This window comes from Nicotiana tabacum, chromosome 14 (genome assembly GCF_000715075.1).
Source record: "Nicotiana tabacum cultivar K326 chromosome 14, ASM71507v2, whole genome shotgun sequence".
In the NCBI taxonomy this organism is placed as follows: Eukaryota; Viridiplantae; Streptophyta; class Magnoliopsida; order Solanales; family Solanaceae; genus Nicotiana; species Nicotiana tabacum.
Genome location: NC_134093.1, coordinates 81,168,790 through 81,193,832, shown reverse-complemented (window position 1 = coordinate 81,193,832; position 25,043 = coordinate 81,168,790). Strand labels below are relative to the sequence as shown.

At 39.2% G+C, this 25,043-nt stretch overlaps 2 protein-coding genes across 2 annotated transcripts; one reads left to right on the top strand and one right to left on the bottom strand.

The window, feature by feature from the left end:
• The first annotated feature begins 6,858 nt into the window (after nucleotides 1–6,858).
• On the top strand, nucleotides 6,859–14,373 carry LOC107782091 (universal stress protein A-like protein). The gene is made up of 4 exons (XM_016602921.2): nucleotides 6,859–7,157; nucleotides 9,325–9,446; nucleotides 9,628–9,746; nucleotides 13,975–14,373. The coding sequence occupies exons 1-4, from the start codon at nucleotides 6,977–6,979 to the stop codon at nucleotides 14,081–14,083; spliced, it is 531 nt and encodes a 176-aa protein (XP_016458407.1). The 5' UTR covers nucleotides 6,859–6,976; the 3' UTR covers nucleotides 14,084–14,373.
• Nucleotides 14,374–14,795: 422 nt separating this feature from the next.
• LOC107782092 (large ribosomal subunit protein bL12c-like) lies at nucleotides 14,796–17,027 on the bottom strand. The gene is made up of 2 exons (XM_016602923.2): nucleotides 16,320–17,027; nucleotides 14,796–15,005 (listed from the first exon to the last, which is right to left on the bottom strand). The coding sequence occupies exon 1, from the start codon at nucleotides 16,905–16,907 to the stop codon at nucleotides 16,347–16,349; it is 561 nt and encodes a 186-aa protein (XP_016458409.2). The 5' UTR covers nucleotides 16,908–17,027; the 3' UTR covers nucleotides 14,796–15,005; nucleotides 16,320–16,346.
• Nucleotides 17,028–25,043: the final 8,016 nt, after the last annotated feature.

Here is a 25,043-nt window from a genome sequence, read left to right as displayed (position 1 = left end):
TAATAACGTTCTCAAGTAGCATGATGACATCGTAAACATCTAAAACAACTAGGGAACATGAATCTTCCAACCCAACACACTAAGGCAAACAATTCTAGTATGATCAAGTCGGAACTTACACCAATTATTCGAACACCAAGAGTTTGATTCTAGGAAGAAGAGAGATAGCCATACATACCTCAATTGCGCTTCTTTAGACTCTACAATTATCCAGGACCCTTAGCAACCTCAATCTATTTTAGCAATATACAAATTGAACCCAGAATTAGGAAAACGTTTATGGTTCTAGCTCACTTTTCTTCCCCATACTCTTTATCACACATTTATGTAAGATAAACCACCCTCATACCCATGAAGTATCACCCTAGTACCCCCTTATAACTATGTTTGAAACTAAGAGCTGGAGTGATGAAGCCTTACCTTTTAGGGTGAAGAATTTTGGTGCTCTACTTGAATGTTTCCAAGGCTTTGAGTGATGGTTGAAGATCAATTTGATGAAAAATTAGGCCCTCCCTCTAGAACTCTCTCTCTCTCACTCTAGAAATATCATAAATGAGCTTCAAAATAGACTAAAGGGGTGTTTTAACGGAATGGGAGTCGGGTTTTAAATTAAGAAAATGGGTGCCCTAACACAGGTTTGTGGTCGCATATGCGACCGCATAACGGTTATGCGGTCCGCAAAGTGACCGCAGAAATGGCCTTCAGGGGCCTGAACTTTCGGCCCAGGTATGCGACCAGTATGCGATCCGCATACTTGTTCTGCGGTCGCATAATGCACCGCAGAACTCCCTTTGCAAAAACCCAAGAGGGATTATGCGACCGATATGAGGTCCGCATATCAATTATGCGGTCGCATAATCGACCGCAAAATCGACCTCAAATTGGCCAAAATTTCTGCTTTACTCTACGGCCATTATGCAGTCCGCAGAGTGATTATGCGGCCGTATAATGGGCCGCAGAACCGCTTTCTTCTGCGAAACATTTTCCTCTAAGTCCGTAGTGTACTGTTCAGTCCAAAAAGTCCAAATTTCTACTATAATAACACAGGAATCTATCTTGGCACCATAAAACCCCGAGTTTTTGGTTAAAATTTGTACGAAGCCTTACATCCTCCCCCACTTAAGATCATTCGTCCTCGAATGAGGATCAAAGTTCACTTAACACAACTTCAGTTATACCACATACCATCAGGCCCAAATTTGCCTAACTTCCTAACTTTATGAAAATTTTGCCAGAGTTTCCTTTGTATTTAGGCCTATCCACCTGTCAGAGAGCCCCCGAAACACACCTTAGCAACATATATAGAATTAAATGACACAACAGAATGCAAAATAACAACAATTGAAGCCTCATGGGGGACATATAACCAGAACGGGGTGTCTTTATATAAGCCGAACAAGTACTACAAAAATTTAGGGGGGACAACTTTATAGAGCTATTACATGGCTATTCAAACAAATGAGGGTACTTCTTTTTCATTTCATTCTCGGCTTCCCAAGTAGCTTCTTCGACTTGCTGGTTTCGCCATAATACCTTTACGGATGCAATTTCTTTGTTCCTCAACTCCCGGACCTGTCTATAAAGGATAGCAACCGGAATCTCTTCATATGACAGTTCTTCACTAATCTCGATGGTCTTAACCTGCACGATAGCGGACGGATCTCCACTACCTTCTTCAATATGGACACATGGAATACCGGGTGCACTAATGACATCTCAGGTGGTAGCTCAAGCTTGTACGCCACCTGACCTATCCTTTGAATGATTCTATATGGCCCGACGTACCTCGACTTAATTTCCCTTTCTTTCCAAACCGCATGATCCCCTTCATGGGAGATACTTTCAAGAACACCCAATCATCTTCCTTGAACTATAAGTCTCTGCGACGAACGTCCGATTAGGATTTTTGATGACTCTGAGCAGTTCTCAACCGCTCTTTTATAATCTTAACCTTTTCCATAGCCTGATGCACAAGGTCTGGTCCTATTAGTTCAGCTTCTCCAACCTCGAACCACCCAATCGGCGATCTACATCTTCTACCATACAAAGCCTCAAACGGCACCATCTGAATACTGGCATGGAAGTTGTTGTTATAAGCAAATTCTATAAGCGGCAAATGATCATCCCAGCTACCCTTGAAGTCAAGCACACACGCACGCAACATGTCCTCAAGCGTCTGAATAGTCCGTTCTGCTTACCTGTCAGTCTGTGGATGGAAAGTCGTGCTAAGATTTACCTGTCAATATACCTGTGACGACATTTGGGGAAGCCTCTGCACTCTGTTGACCACTCATAGCATAGAATCGGCTGGGTCCTCCCGAACTCTGTGCACCACCCCTAGCTGCACCATGCCCTATGGGTGCTGGAGAGCTTCGAGCTGGAGGGTGTGCTGAAGATGTGGCAGCTGTAGGACTGGATGACTGAGCTGTGCCCTTGCCCGTACCCTGACGGGATGCACGATACTCCCTCTGAATATGACCTCTCATTCCTCATCTGTAACATACTGGCATGTCCAAGTAGCAGACTCCCGAATGTATCCTCCTACACTTAGGGCATGGAGCCCTCTGCTGCTCCTGGAATCTCCCTCCTGATCGGCCCTGATGGTGGGGCTCCCTGTTGCCCTGACTGGGCCTAAAGCGACTCCCCTACTGCTGACTGTGCCCTGATGGCGGGGCACTAGCTGAAGACTGAGCATAAGACTGGGACGGCCCTGATGATCCTCCCCGAAAAGCTGATCTCCCACTTCTGAACGAATCCCCAAGGTTGCCTGCTGATCGGGCCCTACTACTACCTTCTCGTTTCATCCCGAGCTTTACTTTTCGAGCCTCTGTAGCTTGGGCAAATGCCACCATCTTACCATAGTTCATGTCAGAATTTAGAGCAGCTGTGGCAGCCTCATTAATAACCAAAGGGCTAAGGCCCTGCACAAATCAACGCACCCTAGCCTCCATAGTCGGCATCATATGAACAACATACTTTGACAGGCGCACAAACTCCATGTGATACTCCCACACATTCTTACTACCATGTTTAAGGGTCTCAAACTCCACAGCACGGGCTGCCTTAGTCTCGGCAGGCAAGAAATGGTCTATGAAGGCATCCGCGAACTTACTCCATCTCGCCGGAGGGCTCCCCTCCTCACGGGAATCCTCCCACATTTCAAACCAGGAATATGCCACCCCTTTCAAACGATAGCAGGCCAACTCTACTCCCTCCATCTTAGTAGCACGCATAACTCGGAGGGTCTTATGCATCTCATCAATGAAATCCTGAGGGTCTGCCCCGGGATCAGTACCTGTGAACACTGGAGGGTCTAACTAAAGGAACATGTTTACCCTGGAACTAGAAGAATCCCCTTGCGAGCTAAATAAGGTGGGTGCAATATTTGACCTCTGATCCTGAGAAGCTACTAACTCAGTCAGCATCTGAATAGCTCCCCTAAGATCCCCATCAGAAATACCGGGACCTGGAGCTGGGGTTGAAGGTTGAACAGGTATATCGACGGGAGGGATTGTGGCACCCTCCGCGGGCGTAGGAATTGGGGTAGTTTGTTCTGGAGTAGACGAATCCGGCAGTGTGATAGTAGGGGGATTGTCCTCGCCCGCATTATCAAGTAAGGGATCAACAGCCACTCCTGGGGTGGCATTGGCTCCTTGGCCAATTCTCGCTCTCTTCTTATGTGCCATTTACTGAAAGTTAGAACAATGCACGAGTTAGGGAAAAACAACCTCACTTTCCGCTCTATCGCACGATATAGAACAACAATGAAGAGTATCATTCTTAAATGTCCAAGTAGCCCCCTAATTATAGATGTGGTCGATAACACATCGATAAGAAGGGCTCTACTAGACACGGCTCCGAGACATCCTAGGACACTTTAAAACCTTAGGCTCTGATACCAAGTTTGTCACGCCCCAACCTCGGGGACCGCGACCGTCGCTCAACCGAGTGAACCCGGTCGAGCAAGCCTATTAGACATTCCCTACCCGACGCATTCATAATCCGAAAAGAGGACACGTTAGCATCTGCTAAATAGGGGAGAGATCAGATATACATACACAAACGTTGCTAGTCCATTTTTCATTATATACATTATGCCATAGTTAAGTTTTGAAAATACAACTTAGTCCAGTGACCACTCTGATACCCATACATGACCTACATAAACGTCTACGGAGCCTCTAATGATACAAAAGACAATCATGACAATGCCTGCAACAAGGCCCCGGCTATACCTCAAAATATGAAAATCTTTACAAAAGAAGGACTACATGACCCCTGGGGGAAATGGGGACTCACCAAAACTGCTGTGAGGAGAGAAATAGAGCACCACTATCTGCGATCGGCACTATCTGCGATGAAACCACCTACATCCATTCAAAGATGTAGCGCCCCCGGCAAAAAGGACGTTAGTATTGTCGAATAGTACTAGTATGTAAGTCAAACACCAATCTTAGTAGAATGAACAGTGAAATAAAGAGAAGGCAGTCATAATAATCAATAAGTACTTCATAGGAATACAAAGAAACACCAAGTAAGGATCACATAGTTTCCAATTCAATCTTTCCATCTTTTTAGGTTAATAATCTTTAGTGCCAAAGCCACAACTCACAATACCACCATGTTTTTACACGGAGTCTGGTCTCGGCCCGACCGGCTAAGCCATCCCAAGTAAGACATATTCATATCCATAATATAAATCAATAATTCCAACACAAATGCCACCATGTGTACATTATGGCGTCCGATCTCGGCTCGATCGGCTAAGCCATCTCACTTGAGACATAACCTCTTTCAATTATTCACTCTATTCACATTTCTTTCCCATCTTTCGTTATATGGCACAAACAGCCTCATTTATTAAGTAGTTCTTGGCACTTGGGAACATTTTACAATTCGAGTCTTTCCCTTTTTATCCGTTCAAATAACATCATCATTCATGTCGACAAGTATCATCACATAAGGCATTACACATATAAGGGAAGGAACTTGGAAAAGCATAATAATGTTCTCAAGTAGCATGATGACACGGTAAACATCTAAAATAATTAGGGAACATGAATCTTCCAACCCAACAAACTAAGGCATACAATTCTAGTATGATCAAGTTAGAACTTACACCAATTATTCGGATACAAGGAGTTCGATTCTAGGAAGAAGAGAGTTAACCATACATACCTCAATTGCGCTTCTTTAGACTCTACAATTATCCGGAACCCTTAGCAACCTCAATCTATTTTAGCAATATACAAATTGAACCCTGAATTAAGAAAACATTCATGGTTCTAGCTCACTTTTCTTCCCCATACTCTTTATCACACATGCATGCAAGATAAACCACCCTCATACCCATGAAGTATCACCCTAGTACCCCCTTATAGCTATGTTTGAAATTAAGAGCTGGGGTGATGAAGCCTTACCTTTTAAGGTGAAGAATTTTGGTGCTCTACTTGAATATTTCCAAGGCTTTGAGTGATAGTTGAAGATCAATTTGATGAAAAATTAGGCCCTCCCTCTAGAACCCTCTCTCTCACTCTAGAAATATCATAAATGAGCTTCAAAATAGACTAAAGGGGTGTTTTAACGGAATAGGGGTCGGGTTTTAAATTAAGAAAATGGGTGCCCCGACACAGGTCTGCGGTCGCATATGCGACCGCATAACGGTTATGCGATCCGCAAAGTGACCGCAGAAATGGCCCTCAGGGGCCTGAACTTTCGGCCCAGGTATGCGACCAGTATGCGGTTCGCATACTTGTTGTGCGGTCGCATAATGCAACGCAGAACTCCCTCCGCAAAAACTCAAGAGGGATTATGCGACCGATATGAGGTCCGCATATCGATTATGCGGTCACATAATCGACCACAAAACTGACCTCAAATTTGCCAAACTTTCTGCTTCACTCTGCGGCCATTATGCGGTCCGCAGAGTGATTATGCGGCCGCATAATGGGCCGCAGAAACGCTTTTTTCTGCGAAACATTTTCCTCTAAGTCCGTAGGGTACTGTTCAGTCCAAAAAGTACAAATTTCTACTTTAATAACGCACGAATTTATCTTGGCACCACGAAACCCCGAATTTTTGGTTAAAATTTGTACGGGGGCTTACACTATAGATATTAATTACAGCCTATGTTAGTCTGTTGAGTTGGCACAATCTCAAATAACCACCGAAGATTACTGGAGCAAAAATCAGTGGACCGGATCCCAAAACGTAATCTAGTGGTCAATGAAATAAGGAAGAATGATGAGGTCTCATGTTTAAATCTTAGTAATAACCCAAGACTTGATGGCTAAATTACCCGTCACTGTGCTTGATGGGAGGTAGTGGTGGCAAAATGGTTAAAAGAAAACAGTTATCCACCCATATTATCCATTAAGAAATGAGCTTCTTAAAAACGGGTCAAATATGGTTAAGAATCATATTATCCACTTAGAAAATGAATAACCAATGGATAACTAATGAGTTTAACTTCTACAATTGTAAAGCCTCAAATTGAGGGTTCTTCAAGTTTGATAGACTAGAAATTCTCTCAAAAGTGATCATATTCAAGAAGTCATGGATATATGGATATCCATATTATCCGCCGGTTAACCCGTTTTTTATCCGTATTAAATATAAATCGAGTCGGATAATTTATCTATTTATTGCATTATCCGTTTTCGATCCGTACATATCCGACTCGACCCGCACGTTTGCCGCCCTAATGGGAGGTATGAAATTATTTGGACACCACCGCCATAAAAGAAATTCTATTACTAAATTAAGATTCTCGTGAACAGTTATTTAGTTTAGTAAATTAAATTTGTATGCAAAAACAAAAGCTCATTCTGCCAACTTTAAATAGGGCCAGACGGTGCAAATAATGCCTGTAACGAAATATATATAGGACACGATAAAATAGGTGGAGCAGCGAAAGAAAACACTCCTGAATCAATCAATCGGCAAACAAAACCCCGTAAAATCGATTTCTCGAGAAATGGAAGGCGAGGCAATCACCCGGATAATGGTAGGAGTGAACGAGTCAACGATCAAAGGTTATCCACATGCTTCCATTAGCAGTAAAGGCGCATTCGAGTGGACTCTTAAGAAGATCGTTCGTAACAACACTCCTGGCTTCAAACTCCTCTTTCTCCATGTTCAAGTTCCCGATGAAGACGGTTATTTTCTTTCTCTCTCTCTATAAATATTGCACAAATCGTATCATTTTCCACGTGTCAATTTGTGATCTCTTGTTGAAATTGTTCAACTGATTTGCGCCTGATTTTATTGTTGTTGTAGTAGTTGTTGTTATTTGTTGTGTATCAAACTGATCTGTGTGTATTGTATCCAACTGATTACTGTGTAATTTTATTTGGTTGTTAAATACTTTAGTTCTGGTATTTGACCTAAGCGAAATATTTTGTACTAACTAATTTGTAGAGCGAAATATTACAACTAATTTGGTGTAGTAGTAGTAGTAGTAGTTGTTGTTGTGTATCTAACTGATTTTTTGACCTAAGCGAAATATTGCAACTAATCTGAAGTTGAGTAGTAGTAGTGATGGTGGTGGTGGTAGTAGTAGTAGTAGTATTAGTTGCTGTTGTGTATCACAAATTTTATTTGGTTGCTAAATGCTTTAGTTCTGATATTTGACCTCAGCGAAATATTGCAACTAATTTGTAGAGCGAAATATTACAACTAATTTGATGTTGAGATGTAGTAGTAGTAGCTGTAGTTGTTCTTGTGTATCGAGCTGATTTGTGTGTCATTCTATTGTTGTAGTAGTAGTTATTGCTGTTGTTGTTGTGTATCGAACTGATCTGTGTTTAATTTTATTTAGTTGCTAAACGCTCTAGTTCTGATATTTGACCTAAGCAAAATATTGCATCTAATCTGATGTTGAGATGTAGTACTAGTAGTATTAGTAGTAGTATAGTTGTTGTGTATCGTTCTGATTTTTGCACAAATGTTATCATTTCTCATGCGTCAAATTATGACCTCGTGTTGAAATTTTTTGAACTGATTTGTAAAGCGAAATTTTGCAACTAATTTGATGTTGAGATGTAGTAGCAGTGATAGTAGTAGTTGTTGTTGTTTTAGTGTATTGAACTGATTTTTGTGTAATTTTATTTGGTTGCTAAAGACTTTAATTCTGTTTTTGACTTGAGCGAAATATTGAAAATTCACAACTAATTTGTAAAGCGAAATATTGCAATTAATTTGTTAAGCGAAATGTTGCAACTAATTTGATGTGAGACGTACTAGTAGTAGGAGTAGCAATTTGTTGTTATGTATCGAACGGACGTGTAAATTTATTTTGGGTGCTAAAGGCTTTAATTCTGGTATCTGACCTAGATATCACAATTCCCAGTTTTACAATTTTTCAAGTTTTTCAGCATGACTTCTAAATTAACCAGAGAGTGCAACATTGACCTAGCCATGTTGTTTCAAAATTTCTTCTTTTTCTTTTACATTCTTAAGAGGGGGATAGGAAGGGTCAACCAGGCTAGGGATTCGAACTCGTCGTACGAATTGTAGGGACATTTTATTGCACAAGTTTATTCCAGGATTTGTGCTTAATCGGGGCGGAGGGTTGCCTTTGTGATATAAGCCATAAAATAGAACGATCAATGTGAATCAGTAGCTCCCAAGGTAACCCGTCGTTATTATGGCGCGTGTGATCATTTTCTTATTTGGGTAGCTTCTCTTGAGGTGAAAGAGAAGTAAGATTCACTTTCTCTTTCCGCTTGGAGTGGTTCACTTTCTTGTCACTTAAAAGAGCGAAATTGCAGAATCTAGTCTTAAGGCCAAAGAGTCATATCTTTGAAGCTACTATTTGTCCTTGTTCATAGGATTGGGGTGGGGGAAAGGGTTAGAACTTAGAAGGCTATTCTGGAAGAGAAAAGACAGCTTACTCTTTTCCTTAATAGGAACAAAATGAGTAATGTCAGCACAGGTCAAATTTGTGTATTTCTTTTTTCTTTTACATTTCATGCTTCTATTTCTATTGGTTTTATGGCTAGAATCAAAATATGTGGAAATTTCTAGTTGCATTGGAAAATCATTCCCGTGCTTTGTATTTAATTGGGAAATGCAGAGGTCTGTTGTTTTTGCTGGTTCTGAACCATTTGCCTTAGCCATGTTTTCTGTAGGTTGACCATCCTTACATGCGTGATGCATCTAACAAAATCCGAGTACCATCGGGCATCAGTGTGTAAACTTCATTATGCTTTCAATGTTTTATTGTCAATCTTGTAGACCCAGCATACTATTTCTCCATCATGCAATCTGCCATATTTGGTTTATTCAGTAGCTTATATGTCTTGTTGGTCATTTGATTACTAGGTTTTGAAGACATGGATAGCATATTTGCATCACCCGAGGATTTCAAGGTCCTGAAACACAGGGATAAGATTAGAGGGCTCCATCTGCTGGAGTACTTTGTTAACCGATGTCATGAAATTGGGGTACCTGGATTTCCTTCGAATCTTGGCATGAAACTTTAAGCTAATGCTAAATTACTAAGCTAATGCTAAGTTACTAACTAGTATTTGAACTTTACTGCTTGAGGGATACTATTAAATTTTGGTGCTTTCAGAATCTCTATAGTACAAAAACTTTGAAACTTACCATGTGCCATTTTTGTAGGTTCCTTGTGAAGCATGGATAAAGCAAGGTGACCCAAAGGAAGTCGTCTGCCATGAAGTCAAACGTGTACAACCAGATCTTCTTGTGGTTGGCTGCCGTGGTCTTGGTCCCTTTCAGAGGTATGCTTAATTGTAGTAGCAGTTTGGTCTTTTTTATTTTTATTTTTATTTTCAAGTTTCTATGGGGATGTCTCTTCAACATATTGAGTGTGTGCCCCCTCCACCCAGCGTCCAGCAAGAACAGGCTTCTGGAAACATCATAAAGTATCTAATGGCCCAAATATCTCGTGTTCTTTATATTCTTCCACATAGCAACTGAGTTAATAACCATTTCAAAACTTTCATCACCGAAACGATCTACTGTTCATTTCCTGTCTTCGAATAGAAAATTTCTGCAAGTAGCATTCTCACTAAATCATCGTTTAGGGTATATTGCAGTAGCAAACCCATCTCATTAAGTGATGATTCCAACCACTGAACTCTCTGCACATGGTTAGAAACCCTTACCACCCTGTTTGGATGGTTGTTACTTATTCTTTCGTATTGTATAGTTTTGTACAACATTGTATTGTACGGTATTGTTTTGTGGATACAACGTTTAGATAGATCGTATCGTTTGGTGTGGTTTAATAACACTTTTATTGTTTTGGTTTAATTGTACATATCGTATAATAACCGATAAATCTACTAAAATGCCCTTAATTGTTGTAAGGAAAAATACATAAGTTTCCACCCTAAACTTGTCTCGATAACTCGGTTGAACACTAGAACTTTACGGGCGTTCATGTACCCCCAAAAAGCGTTTGGAGTGAATTATTTTCACCCTAATAGCTGATGTGGCAAAAAAATAAAGATAAAAAATTATAAGTGCGTAAATAACAAAAAATTAAATAAAAAAGATGGGGCCCCTCTTCTTTCTTCTTCCTCACCCCCACATACAGAACTCTTAGATTCTTCAACCCCCCCCCCCCCCCAACCAACACCAAAAAAAAAACATTCTTCTTTTTTTCTCATCGTAGATACAATTTTCTTTATACCTTTTTTGCTTCACCACTCTCTTTAATTCCTCTCTATAACATCATAACAAACACTCTTAAACCCACCTTTTTAATGTCTCTTTATCCTAATACCCACAATTTCCATTAGCATGGTCTCTTTATCTAATACCCAGATTCCAAAGACAATTAATTTTGGTTTTTCCCAATCACTCAAGATTTGATTCCAAAAGAATACAACTTTCATTCAAAATCCATGAGCATAGTTGGCCGGAAAGATTGAGGATCTAAAAGGAAAAGGGCGTTGTAGTCCCAAAAGGAGTTTCTCCTTTCCAATCCCACAAAAAATTGCCTTTTCATCTCATCTCAAGCTTGAGAACCCGACCAAAATACAAAATTTTATTTTATGTTTCATAAATACTCCCGTCTCCAGCACCATAGTCCTTCCCTTCTCTAAAACGACAGGAAAATAATGTCATTATCATCTCTCATATATTCATCCTTCTCAAATATGGCAGGATTCTGTTGTTTCAAATACCTGCCCATATGATAATGCTTTTTACTTCACTGTCAAAACTTTTTGGCTCCATCGAATTGTTTTGGAGAATTGCTCGGGAAAGAAATTTTGTATTAAAACGTACAGAAAAAGAGTGAAGTAGGAGTGAAAATAGTAAAACTTTAGGAGTGCAAAAAATAAAACTAAATGATGCCATACCGATGATGTGGCGAAACTATAGGGAGAGTATAAATCACCTCCCACCATGCAACTGATTGTGTATGCATAATGAAGTATTTATTTCACTCTAAATAAGAATAATGGGGTACATGAATGCTCGCAAAGTTTAAGTGGTCAACCGAGTTACTGGACAAGTTTAGGGGGAAACTTATGTATTTTGTCTTGATGTAAATATTGCATTTATCAAACAATTATTCATAAAAATAATTTAAGACAACTCTTTTTCCTCAATTATCATAATTTATGCCTTGTAAACATATTAAATTATTAAATTCATGCACTACTATTAAAATTAATAAAAAATAAGTTAATGATATAGTTTTTAATGATTGTGGTGTCCAGGCCAGCTTACACGCACTTCGACTAATCCACGGTGTACCTGCTACCTCCTACCAACACTTGTATCGTGCGATTCTGTCCACCAATGCGTGGATGGATGTAAGAGATCACATATTGTTTTTGCCTCTCTGGGATTTGAACCTGAGAGACCTCATGGTTCTCAAACCATTTCATCGACTACTAGACACACCCTTGGGTGTAAAAACAATTTAATGGTATTAACAACAATCATTACACATCTTTTATATTTTGGATCATAAATAATGTTTCTTAACAACATGCATTCATATAATCCATAACATAAAATGCATAATAATTATATTTTCTAATAAAGTAACATTCATATTATTCATAAAATCCTCAATAAGTATAAGATACATGATACATGGTCAATAAAAGAGATTTGTGTTCTTCCATAGACGCCAATTAATGTTTTGCACAAGACTGCATGTTGACAAATAATGTATAAGATTTTGGGACAATACTTAGTTTCAAATCGATCTCCTTTACTATTTGTCATATCTCACTCTAGAATGGGTGACATAGTTGAAAGATGATTATTCACATTGGCTAAATGATCCATCCAACCTCTCAACATGGCAGTCATATCTTTAAGATGATCTTGTTTAGGCTTTTTACTCCTATTAGTAGTCGGTTATGTATAAGATTTTGGGACAATACTTAGTTTCAAATCGATCTCCTTTACTATTTGTCATATCTCACTCTAGAATGGGTGACATAGTTGAAAGATGATTATTCACATTGGCTAAATGATCCATCCAACCTCTCAACATGACAGTCATATCTTTAAGATGATCTTGTTTAGGCTTTTTACTCCTATTAGTAGTCGGTGCCTCTGGATAGGCACTCAAGTTAGGTGTTTCAGGAGTTGGCAAATGACCCATATTCCTCAGCATTTTCCAAAGAGGTAGCATTCACAGGAATCATTTCATCTACCTCATTAATTGTCAATGAGCTAGATGAAATGGTTTTTAGGTATGCCGCCTCTTTGAAAATTGGAATATAGACAATTTGAACAAAATTAGCCAAACTTTCGATGCACCTAAGTTGAATACATTTTCAGAGGCACTGACTTCTAATATTAGTAAAAAGTCTAAACAATATTATTTTGAAGACATGGTGCCTTGTTGAGCGGTGGGAGAATCATTATTAGTTGCCTTTTAATGATGTCATCTATTCTAAAACGAGACATGGCAAATGAATTTGGAACAAAGTATGGTCCTATACGTTTATATATTATTTGTCAATATGCAAACTTATGCCGAACAATGACTGGATATCCTTGGAAGAACGTAAATCTCTATTGGCTATGATATAGGCTGCCAATTAAATTAGACTTGTATATTTTTCTTATGCCTATTGAGGGTTTTATGTACAATATGATTATTATATTATTAGAGAACATTATCTTATGGATTATGTGAATGCATGTTGTTAAGAAAACATTACTTATGAGTTATGATCCTAATTCAACATTACTTATGAGTTATGATCGTAATTAGAAGCAAACCTATTTGGTCGCAGTGATATCCAATAAAGTGCACTATTCATCTTTGAATTTTCCGCTTGGCATTAGCCTTACCGTGGTCTCTATTCTGCCTCCACAGCCATATGGCCTTGTTGCCCCTACCGCCTTTTTATTAATAGTAAATGGAAAGTATTTGCATGCATCTGATCCCTCCAATTCTTCCCCGACATGGTTGATTGCTAGAATCTAATTGAACTACTGTGTACCTAGTTGTCTTAAGAGCCTTGACAATCACTAAAATATAGAATTCAACAGCGATCATGAATCTTGTAGCCAGAAAGGCTCGAGCAAGGTCCTCACTTTCAGTAGCTTTCTCTCAGTCCAGGAGAAACCTCTAGTTACCAGAAGGGCAAAACTCTAGTTACCAGAACGGCAAAACTCTAGTTACCAGAACGGCAAAACTCTAGTTACCAGAATGCACAGGAACTTGTGTCTGAACAGTAGAAGAATGCTTCTCCCTGTGCTCAATATTGGTCCAAACTTGTTCATTCACGAAAAGCTTTATTCTGTTTTCTGGATTTTCCATAGCAGGGCCCACCTTGTAAAGATCTAAACATTTTATCTACTTCCGAGGCTGCTATTACTTGGGGTCCTTGTGAGTGATATGAGATCTAGCAGTCATTTTGCACTTGCTTCTCACTAAATAATGGGTCCCTCGTGATCGTGACTAATCAAACAACCTGTACTTTGGGACACTGCTTCATTAAAGAGGTGATTTTTCTGTTGCAGGGTTTTCGTGGGAACTGTGAGTGAGTTCTGTGTTAAGCATGCCGAATGTCCTGTTGTCACAATTAAGCGCAGTGCAGCTGAGACTCCTCAGGACCCTATAGATGACTAATTCATTTGGTGTATTTGTTAGTGCTTAATGTTCATTGATGCATATTAGATGTCGACTTGTGTTGTAGATAGATTTTGCAGATTTTCATTCTGGTTATATAGCTGTATCTGCTGTGTTGTGGGTTTCGTGTTTGCACATGATTGTTGTTTGCATGTGTAGTAACAATGTCCCGTGCACATGTCTGAGCTTTGAGTACTTCTGGGCATGCGTGTGCTCTTTAGTAATATGTTGGTTTTGTAGAAGATTTTCGCTTGGCGTCAGTCTTTTTTGTACATACATCTTATGATGAATGTGTGTTGCCTATATATCCGTACATATGGTTTAAAGGGCCGCCCGGTGCATAAAGCATCTCGCATTCACGCTGGGTCCGGGGAAAGGCCGCACCCCAAGGGTGTGATGTAGACAACCTACCCTAATGCAAGTATTAGTGGCTGCTTGGCTCGAACCTGTGACCTATACATCATACTGAGATAACTTTACCGTTGCTCCATGGTTCCCCATCTGTACGTATGGTTTGCTTAACCATATTACACTTTGGGGAGAAAAATTAAGATTTTAAGTATTTTTTTTGTTTGGCTTCAAATGAGGATCGAAGAGTGTGTAAAAAGGTATTTAACAAAGGTCCCTATTGTAAAAAGTATTTTTTTTGTTTGGTTTCAAATGAGGATCGAAGAGTGTGTAAAAAGGTATTTAACAAAGGTCCCTATTGTAATGGACAATCTCTAATATTGTTATATGTATAATCAATCTATTATTTATATACAAATTAAAAAAAAAAAAAAAACACAGCTAGAATGGTAGAGTCAGCCAGCATGAGACTGTTACGCAGTTCAATAAATAACAATAGCCTCTCATTGTGTATAGCTTTTCACAATTCCCAGAATTACGGGGAATTCGAAGCCCCCCTCCACAGCTTGGTTCCCTAAATAATTGAACATGAGAAAGTAAGTCAGTCGGACAAGAGTAAAACGTCTGATCAGACATATAGGAAATTTAGTGCTACTACTAGTTTGCAGGAGAAACATCCAACATTCTTCTGAGTGTGTGCATATTTCTCAAATATATAATTACAAATTATGAAATTAATGTTTGTTTTATAATTTTGTTAATTATAAGTTTTAACTTGAAATAGAGAAGTTGAAGTTGAAAAACATATATGAAGAGTATTTCAAGTGAAATAATGGTTCATTCACACAATTATTTTTTTCTTTTTACTAAATAAAATTCATGTCTAAACACGAATAATTTCAAATGTGCTTTAGTAACTTCAACTCTAATACTCATTTTTTCAACTTCAGTCAAAATGAACTCAAACTATATACTAGATCTTCCATCCATGAGCCGAGGCAAGTAGTGTTTGAACTTGTTAATATACACTGATGTTTTAACTTTTCTGCATACATATATATAGTTCCAGTGCAAGAGAGTGCACGTAATTATCTCCACAGCTTATGTCTTGTTGATTCATCTTCTGACCACGAGGTTGAAAGTAGTTCAAACATATAGTTTGTTTGGACAATTGTTTTTAAGGCTAAAAGTGTTTTTACTTGAATTTAAGGTGTTTGACCAAACTTTTAAAAAGAAAAAAAGTGCTTCAAAATAAAATTATTTTTTGAGAAGATGAAAAAGTAGATTTTTCCTAAAAATATTTTTTCTTTTTTTGAAAAACACTTTTGAAAAAAATACACATATTAGAAGCACTTTTTAAAAGATTGATCAAACGCTAATTGATACTAAAAAATATTTTTTAAATTGATTAGTTAAACACAAATTGCTTCTCACCTAAATCTAAAGTATTTTTTTGAAAATCACTTGTGAAAAAAATACTCTTCAAAATAAGTTGATTTTAGAAGTCGGCAAAACATGCAATTAATCACCAAAGAGACACCATTTGTCTTTCAAATTTAGCTATTGCTCTCTTTGTGGAGTTTAAAAAAAAGGATAAAAAGAAAATTAAAATTAAAATTATTTTCAAATATATAACGTATTATTTTTGTTGAGACAAAAGTAGAGTATCACCGAGGAGCATTTACTACGAATTAATGCTCTCTTCTCGAATTCTCGCAAAGTTGCAAAAACATATGCAAACAAGTTGAGATGGTGATAAATTCTTGAGTTCAAAACTTGGTGAACAACTATATCTAACAAGTGAAGTCTGTAATACATAACATTACAATATATTTCTGAAAAAGAAAAAAAGAAGAAAAATAGCTAAATAAAAGTAATCCAAATTTACCAAAAGTACATTCAACTTCCCAAATTTCTAAGCAATAGACACTTTTGCACCAGCTTCTTCAAGCTGTTTCTTAGCTTCCTCAGCTTCATCCTTAGAAATTCCTTCCTTAAACTTCTTCGGCAAGCCTTCAATCAACTCCTTAGCTTCTTTTAAAGCCAAATTAGTTAAAGCCCTAACAGCTTTAATCGCCGCGATTCTCGCATTACTCGGCACTTCCTGAATGATAACGTCAAATTCCGTCTTCTCCTCAACAACCACCGGAGCTTCTGCGGCGGCGGGTGCGGCGGAGACGGCGGCAGGAGCGAAGGATGCGGCGGTAACACCGAGCTTGTCTTGAAGGTACTCGACGAGTTTCTGTGCGTCAGCTAGTGTTAAATTGGAGATTTCATCTCCGAGTCCGACTACCTTCTCCGGTGCTTCAACGGCGGCAAGTGGACGGAGGGACGTGAGTTGACGGTGGTGGTGGAGTTTGGGTGAAGGAATTGGGAATTTTAGGATTTGTTTGGGGAAGGAGATTGAGGCGTGTGGAGAATTGGGGGTAGGGTGTGACGGCGCAGAGAGGGTAATAGTGGATAACGTCGACGCCATTGCAATTTGCAAGGGAATGGAGGAGGAGAAGAGAGCAAGATAAGGGAAGGCAACTTTCAGTTGATAAGGAAGTACAGTTACAATTGTGCTTTATTTTTGTCTACCTATTTATTCAAGAAAATGATCCTTGAAGAAAAATAAGAAAAGCTGGTGAAATATGGAAACTTATTTATATTCTTTTTAATTTATTAAGTTCTGTAAATACAGCCTCTTGTTTGCAAATTTGGGTATTTTTAATAAGATGGATGTCATTTTTTATGAAATATAAATTTTCAAAAAATGCTTTAGTTGGTGAGCTCAAAATAAATTTTTTAGAGAAAAAATATATAAATTAATAATAATAATAATAGTAAATTAGAAGTATTTTGATGAAGCTTTTTAGTAATAAGATTAACAATAATGCCCGCAAGGGTTGGTTAAATTGGTTGGGTGAGTGATTTCCTACATGAGAGTATAGACATTTAAAATTTATTGAATTTAGAATTAATAAACTAAATTTGGACTATATTTGGAATTCAAGATATATTAGTCTAAAAAAATTTATTGGGCTAATATAATTGGATTAACATATAAGTTAAATATGTGTGGTTTAAATTCAAATCTATTAGCTAGAATGATGAGCCCACTTCATTAAGCCCAATATATCATTTTCCTAGAGACCCAGTTGGGTGCCACGTGTCAAGTGATGTGGCACGCCAAGTTAAACGGAAGAGCCAATAGGATCATGCCCCATGTCAAAATGACAAGGCGTGCCAAGTCAAATTCCAGTGAAATTGCGTCACATTTGTAAGTGACATGTTCTAGCCAATCAAATGCGGCCTCGTCACGCTTTAATTTGATTGGTCGGAAAGAGTTTGTTCTCATCACAACTCTTCTTTTCCACAACTATAAATGTGGGTCTTCAAACTCAGAAAAGACACTAGAAGTTATAACAAGAAGCAAGAGAGAGCTCGCCGATCAAACGCCGCAAATTTCTCTACAAGTTTCAAAGCTTCAAGCAATCAAGTTCAAGTTCAAGCTCAAGAACGAAGAACAAATCAAGGTTCAAGAAGTACAAATTCAAATCAAAGTTCGTACTAGTTGAATTAAGATCATCTTTCGCGGCAACAAATATAGATCCAAGATCAAGCTCAAAGGCCTTGAATGTATTTACTATTGGAAAAAAAAATCAGGAGACAAGAGTGGGTTGCTCTAGTAGTGAGCACCCTCCACTTCCAATCAAGAGGTTGTGAGTTCGAGTCACCCCAAGAGCAAAGTAGGGAGTTCTTGGAGGGAGGGAGCCGAAGGTCTATCGGAAACAACCTCTCTATCCCAGGGTAGGGGTAAGGTCTACATACAAACTACCCTCCTTAGAGGATTCTTAGATATTATACACTCATTTTATTTGAAATCAAATACTACGATTGTTGTAATATTTTCGGTCTCGATTATTTTCTTAACGCAAATTTATTGTCTACAAATTCTTGCATGCCCAGTGTGACCATCTCTACCTCTCATCTCAACTTTCAATCACCAAAGTTCAAGAACATCGAATTGGCTTCAAAGAAAATCAATTCCAGATTAACCTCCACTAAGGCTGCTAATTTCAGGTTCTACGATGATGTTGAAAGCATCCTCAATGTTACCTTTGGAAGCTTTGGACCAGTTACAAGGAGCAAAGCAAGCTCTTTAGGACAACAATCACTCCAAGTGTCGTCCGCATCGACTCATGTTTTCGGATCTTCATCCTCAAAAAGAGCAAGATCCTCTACAAACGCATATGAAGGAGAAGAGATGTTGCTGAAAAGATTAAGAAAACTCTAGCTCTGCTTAACCTCTCTGGATCCGAGAATTCTGTTGTGAAGGAAGATGATGATACTTCAAGTGATGGATCCTCCCTACTTACATTGCATAGCATGAGCCAATTAAGGATCAATATGTGTGACAATCCATGCTACTCTCCATCATCTACAACAATCATGCAAGCAATGGTGACGAACGCTTCATCTGTGGATGAGCAGCTGTCAAACTTGACAGGAGTAATTACTGGCTTGACCAAATGCATACAAAATCAAGATGCTAGAATTGACAAGCTAACAGATAGGGTGAAAATCTTGATGGAAGAAGAATCCACCCATGCACCTGGAAAGCTCCCAAAAGTTCCAGAGAGTGATTCTCCTCCAAGACAACTAGCACCCAATAAGGCTATCCCTGTCTCATCCGAAGGGATGATTCCAATTGATCAACTAAAGGAGTTCATTGAAGGAACTATCAAAAATAAGTATGCAGTTGCTTCCAAGTCCTCCCTTACATACGCAAAGCCGTACACTGCAAGGATCGATATGTTGAAGATGTCCGCTGGCTATCAACCTCCAAAGTTCCAACAGTTTGATGGTAAAGACAATCCAAAGCAACATGTGGCACACTTCGTTGAGACATGCAACAATATCGGAACTTAGGGAGATTACCTTGTCAAGCAGTTTGTCCGCTCGCTAAAAGAAAATGCTTTTGATTGGTAAACCTCGAGGCTGGATCTATTGATAGCTGGGATCAATCAGAGCAAGAGTTCCTCAATCGTTTTTATAGCACAAGGCGCACTGTGAGCATTGTAGAACTTACAAATACTCGTCAATGGAAAGGTGAACCAGTTATCGACTTTATCAATTGTTGAAGGAATGCAAGCCTCAGCTGCAAAGGCAGGCTTAGTGAAGCTTCTGACATAGAGATGTGCATCCAAGGCATGCATTGGGGATTGCGCTACATCTTGCAAGGTATCAAGCCTAGCACATTTGAAGAACCTGCAACTCGTTCCCATGACATGGAGTTGAGCATGGCCTCCGCTGGAAATGAAAGGCTGCCCATCTATGAGCCTCGCAAAGGGAACGACAAGAAAGAAGTTAGGAAATAGAGCAATTTGTACCCCAAGTCAGAAAGTAAAGAAGCTATGAATGTCAACACATCACCTGTGAAGTTCTCAACGAAGGTTAGCAAGAAGCAGAGTATGAAATCCACTTCTTTACAAGATAAGCCAAGTGGAAAGTTGACTCTAAAAGAAATGCAAGAGAAGGAGTACCCATTTCTAGATTCTGATGTGCCTGCAATTTTTAAAGAGCTTCTCGAGTTATAGCTCATTGAGCTTCCGGAGATGATGCGGCCAAATAAAGCTGGGAAAACTGATGACCCAAATTACTACAGATATCATCAACTTGTGAGCCATCCTCTTGAGAAGTGGTTTGACTTTAAGGACAAAGTTATGGACTTGGCTCGTGAAAAGAAAATTGTGCTTGAAGATGAGAAGGCAAATACGAACCAAGTCTCTATCACCTTTGGCTCATTCAGTCTAGATGAGCTATGTAGTTTAAAAGAAATCAAAGAAGAAGAATTACTGGCGAATAACAAAGTCGAAGTAGATCAGCCTGATGATGATAAAGGTTGGAAGTTGGTGACTCGTCGTAGGCGTCACAAAAGAAGCCCACGAAAAGAATCAATAGAACAACCAACAAGGAAAATGATGGTAAAAAGACCAAGGAAACAAAATCAAGTTATGCATTTGAAGAAAGCAAAAGTGGAGGTGCACCACCCTCAAAAGACACGACATCTAGTGACCTTGGAGGAGTTCTTGCCAAGTTGGTTCCGCATGAAGATTTCCCATGATGGCATTGGGGCCTCTTGTTGCAATGCTGATAAAGGGGAAGAAAAGAGTGATAACCTACCGTTGGAACGATCTTCGAAAAAGCTCACCGAGTCATTCCCCAAGAAGTTAATGCTTGACAGAAAAAAATGACGTTCACGAATGATGATCTTCTACTAGGTGACACTCCTCATAACGTCCCATTATACCTGGTTGGCTATATGCGCGATGAAAGGGTAAATCGAATTTTGGTTGATGCAGGATCATCAGTGAACATCTTTCCATTTCGTACTATGAAAGAACTTGGCATTCCTATGAATGAGCTCTCGGAAAGTCGTTTGATGATTCAGGGATTCAACCAAGAGGGAAAAGAGCCATATGCGCGATCATGTTGGAAATCACCATTGAAGATATGCAATCAAGTGCATGGCTGCATGTGATCGATGCAAAGACTTCATACAACGTCTTGCTTGGAAGGCCTTGGATACATGAGAATAAAGTAGTTCCATCTACCTACCATCAATGTTTGAAGTACTATTGAGGGTGGGGTCGAGAAGAAGATAGTTGCTAATGACAAGCCATTCACTGAGGCTGAGTCACACTTCGCCGATGCAAAGTTCTACTTGAAGAACCTCATTGTGAAGGAGCTACAAGCTGATGATGTCATGAATGGCAATAATTATGAGTCCACGACTAAAAGAGTTGAGGTGGTTGTCGACAAAACCGAAGCTATTGCCGAGAAGGTACACCCTAACTCAAATAAATCTCATAGAGGGAACATTGTGTCTCACGGCAAGAAAGTAACTGCTGCGCTTCGCTATGTCCCTAAAAATAAGAAAGAGGAGGGTGAATCATCCAATCTCTAACCAATATTCTGAGGGGTTAACTCTTTCTATCAAAAGAATTGAGGCGGTAAAGCTATCGTCAATGCTATTTGAAGGGTTTGTTGTAATGACCTGACTGGTCATTTTACTTTTTAGATCCCCGTTCTCCTAATTAAAAATCCCCGTATGTGTCTTTATTATTTTATGACTTGCGGGGATGGTTGACTTAGGTTTGGAAGGGTTCGGGTTAAAATCATAACACTTAGTTCCTTAATAGTGGCCTATAATGGTCAAGTTTGACTTGAGTCAACGTTTTGAGTAAACGATCTCAGAACCGAGATTTGACGGTACCAATAGGTTCGTATGATGATTTTGGACTTGGATGTGTGTTCGTATCGGGTTTCGGATTACCGGGGAGCGTTTTAGCGCTTAATATTGAAAGTTGGCGCATTGAAGGTTTTCAAGTTCTTTAAATTTGGTTTGCAGTAGACTTTGGTGTTATCGAGGTCCGTTTGGGATTACGAGCCTGAGAATAGTTTTGTATGGTGATTTATGGCTTGCACACAAAATTTGGTGTCATTCCGAGTAGTCTAAGTATGATTCGGCGCGTTCAGAGTAAGTTGAAGAGCTTGAAGTTCATAATTTGATTCAATTCGGTTTTGGGGTGCGATTCTTAGGTTTGATATTGTTTTACGTGCTTTGAGAGTTCGAGCAAGTCCATATTATGTTTATGGACTTGTTGGTGCATTTGGACGGGGTCCCGGGTGGCTCGGGTGAGTTTTGGACCGCCCAAAGCTAAATCCAAAATGCTGTCACCGCTAGTTCTGGTTTCCTTCTTTGCGATCGCGTGGATGGGGTTGCGTTCGCGAAGAAGGAAAATTAGGGGACTAGAATTTGTGCTTCACGTTCGCAACACCCAGTCCGCGTTCACGAAGGTCTGGGACTGCGGTCTTCGCGTTCGCATAGAGTGGGCTGGGAAGGGGTGGCCGTTATGGTCTTCGCGTTCGCGTAGGGCAGGCCATACAAGCCTTCGCGTTCGCGATAGCCAATTTTCTAGGCTTGGGCAGTTTGCCTTCGCGATCACGAGGACTCTTCCGTGATCGCGAAGAAGGATCGCTTGGCAGTAGCATTTTTAAACACGGGACTTAAGCTCGTTTTCTTCATTTCTCTCACTTGTTGGTCGAATTTAGAGCTCTTTTAGGAGGGATTTTCACCTAGTACTTTGAGGTAGGTAATTTCTACACAAAATGAGTTTAATGTATGTGTTATGGGTAGGTTTTAACATAGTAATTTGTCACGACCCAAATCGGTGGGCCGCGACGAGCACCCGGTACCTTACTCAACCAAGTACCAACGTAACATATCTTTCTTATCAGACCATCATGGGTAAATGGGCCAGAAGGTCCATTATGAGATAACCAGAATAAAACATAAGGGAATACTAGACATAGGACAATCCAACATGATATAAAAACTTATACATATGACATACGTGCCTATAAGGCCGACATGATCATTTGTACACTCAAAACATAGGCCGTCAAGGCCATACAAGTATCCATATACATGCCATCTGTCTACAATCCTAAGAGTACATAAACGTCATAAAGGCCGGGACAGGACCCCGCCATACCAATCTATACATGTCCAAAGCATACTGACAAAATAGGCAACTCCGGAGCAAGTGGAGTGCACCAACACCTTCCGCTGAGCTGATAGCCTACTAGGAGGACTGTCAACCTGTCTATCAGGACTTGCAGGCATAAAACGCAACGTTCCCAAGCAAAAGGGACATCAATACAAATAAAGTACTGAGTATGTAAGGCATGAAAGCAGTATATAAAAAACATGAAAGAAACATGGAGTAAAGAACTCAACCTGTAAGTCTGAATAACTCTGTGAATCATGAAACATTTATAATGTCATGCATATGCGTATAAATGTCATATCATGCGTAGGTATATGCGTACATAACTTCATCAAGCCTCTGAGGGCATCCCATCATATCATCTCGACCTCTGTGGGCGAAATCATCAACGTATACCACCTGATCAGGTGGTGGTGCGTATATAACGCCATAAGCTTTTCCCATATCCCATATACATATAAATACGCGTATATAATGTCGTCTGGTCATGGGTCAATGTACATGTATAAATGAATATAACGCATAATGAAGTAAGTCAATAAGATCTCTTGGAATGTCATAAGATCATTATGCCTTCGGATAAACATTATCAACTTACATATTTTCTGAGACCCATGAACAGACTATATAATAATAGGACATATGGGGAATCCAAGAACATAAGCAACCCTAGTACTTCTAAGAATAGAGCCATTTGTGAAAGTTACATGTTTGCTCGTTTCGTTGTATCATATGGATCATGCCAAAAGGAAAGAAGGGATAGCCTTAACATACCTCAATTTGTCAATGCAACTCAACAACAACCTTATGACGCATGCCAACCCTATAACAAAGAAATACATGTACAACTTAGATGGCGCTAATATATCACGTATCTCAAACGATAACTCGATTCTAAAGTAAAACGGGCAATATTTCCCCTGATCTTACTGCTCCCTCAAGCCTACTATTGGCGAGACAACAAAACAATACAACCAGCAACTCAGAAACAACCTAACTACAATTCGGGGCTTTTAATACAACAAAAAACCCGAATATACCATAACACACCCAATCAACAAGTTATTAATTAGCATGAAATTGCAACAACGAGAGACCAGCCCACTACCCTACCACATGTGGCGTTTCGCCACGCCCTTTATACTTCCAAACTCCATAAATCAGCAGCACAATAGGCCAACATGAGTGGACTACAAAACAGTCTACTAAAAGTTAAGTAAATCAAACTCACGGCTTCGATCACCGTCCCGTGAGTTCTAACTATTAGAAAACGAGTTTATCAACCTTCCTTGATATTTAAAAGCTTAAATACAGAAAGTAGGCTAACTATGAGGTACCTTCCAAAACTCAAATACAAAGAAAAAGAGAGGTGATATAGCGATACTTACGTTGTAGGGATTGTTCTAATGTTATCGCTTCTTGATTTCGTGCCCGGGATGTTAATCTTCTTTGAAACCCTTGTAGAGAGCTTAAGGGTAAGTTTATGGTCTTATTTTGATCGTGGTCTGTGGAAAAATTAAGAAAGATATGACATAAGGGATATATATATCCACTTTTGAAAAGTCAAACAGGTGCTAGCTTGGCACCCTAGCATTGACCCTTCTTCCGACGCTTATATCTTTTTATACGGATATCGTATGAACAAACGATTAAGAGCGTTGGAAACTACTTTCCAAGACCTTCAATTTGGTATATAATATGTCCCAAGAAGACCTCATATAATACACGGAATGTATTGCTCAAAAAGCTTCATTACACGGCAAATCCTTAGTCAGCTTTTCTGCAACTTAAATATGATTTTTCCCAAACTTTATATTTTATATCCAAACATCATATATAGTCATATTATGACGTTAAACTCATTTAAATCATTATTAACAAGTCTCATATTCATTATACGTTACCTTGGGATGTTCAGGGTGTAACAATCTTCCCCCCTTACAAACATTCGTCCTCGAATGTTAAACTCCTAGAGATCTATAGAAATTTTGGCAGTCTCTCCTCTATAACGGTACTACTACCAACCTATCACGCAACAAACCAACAATACAAAG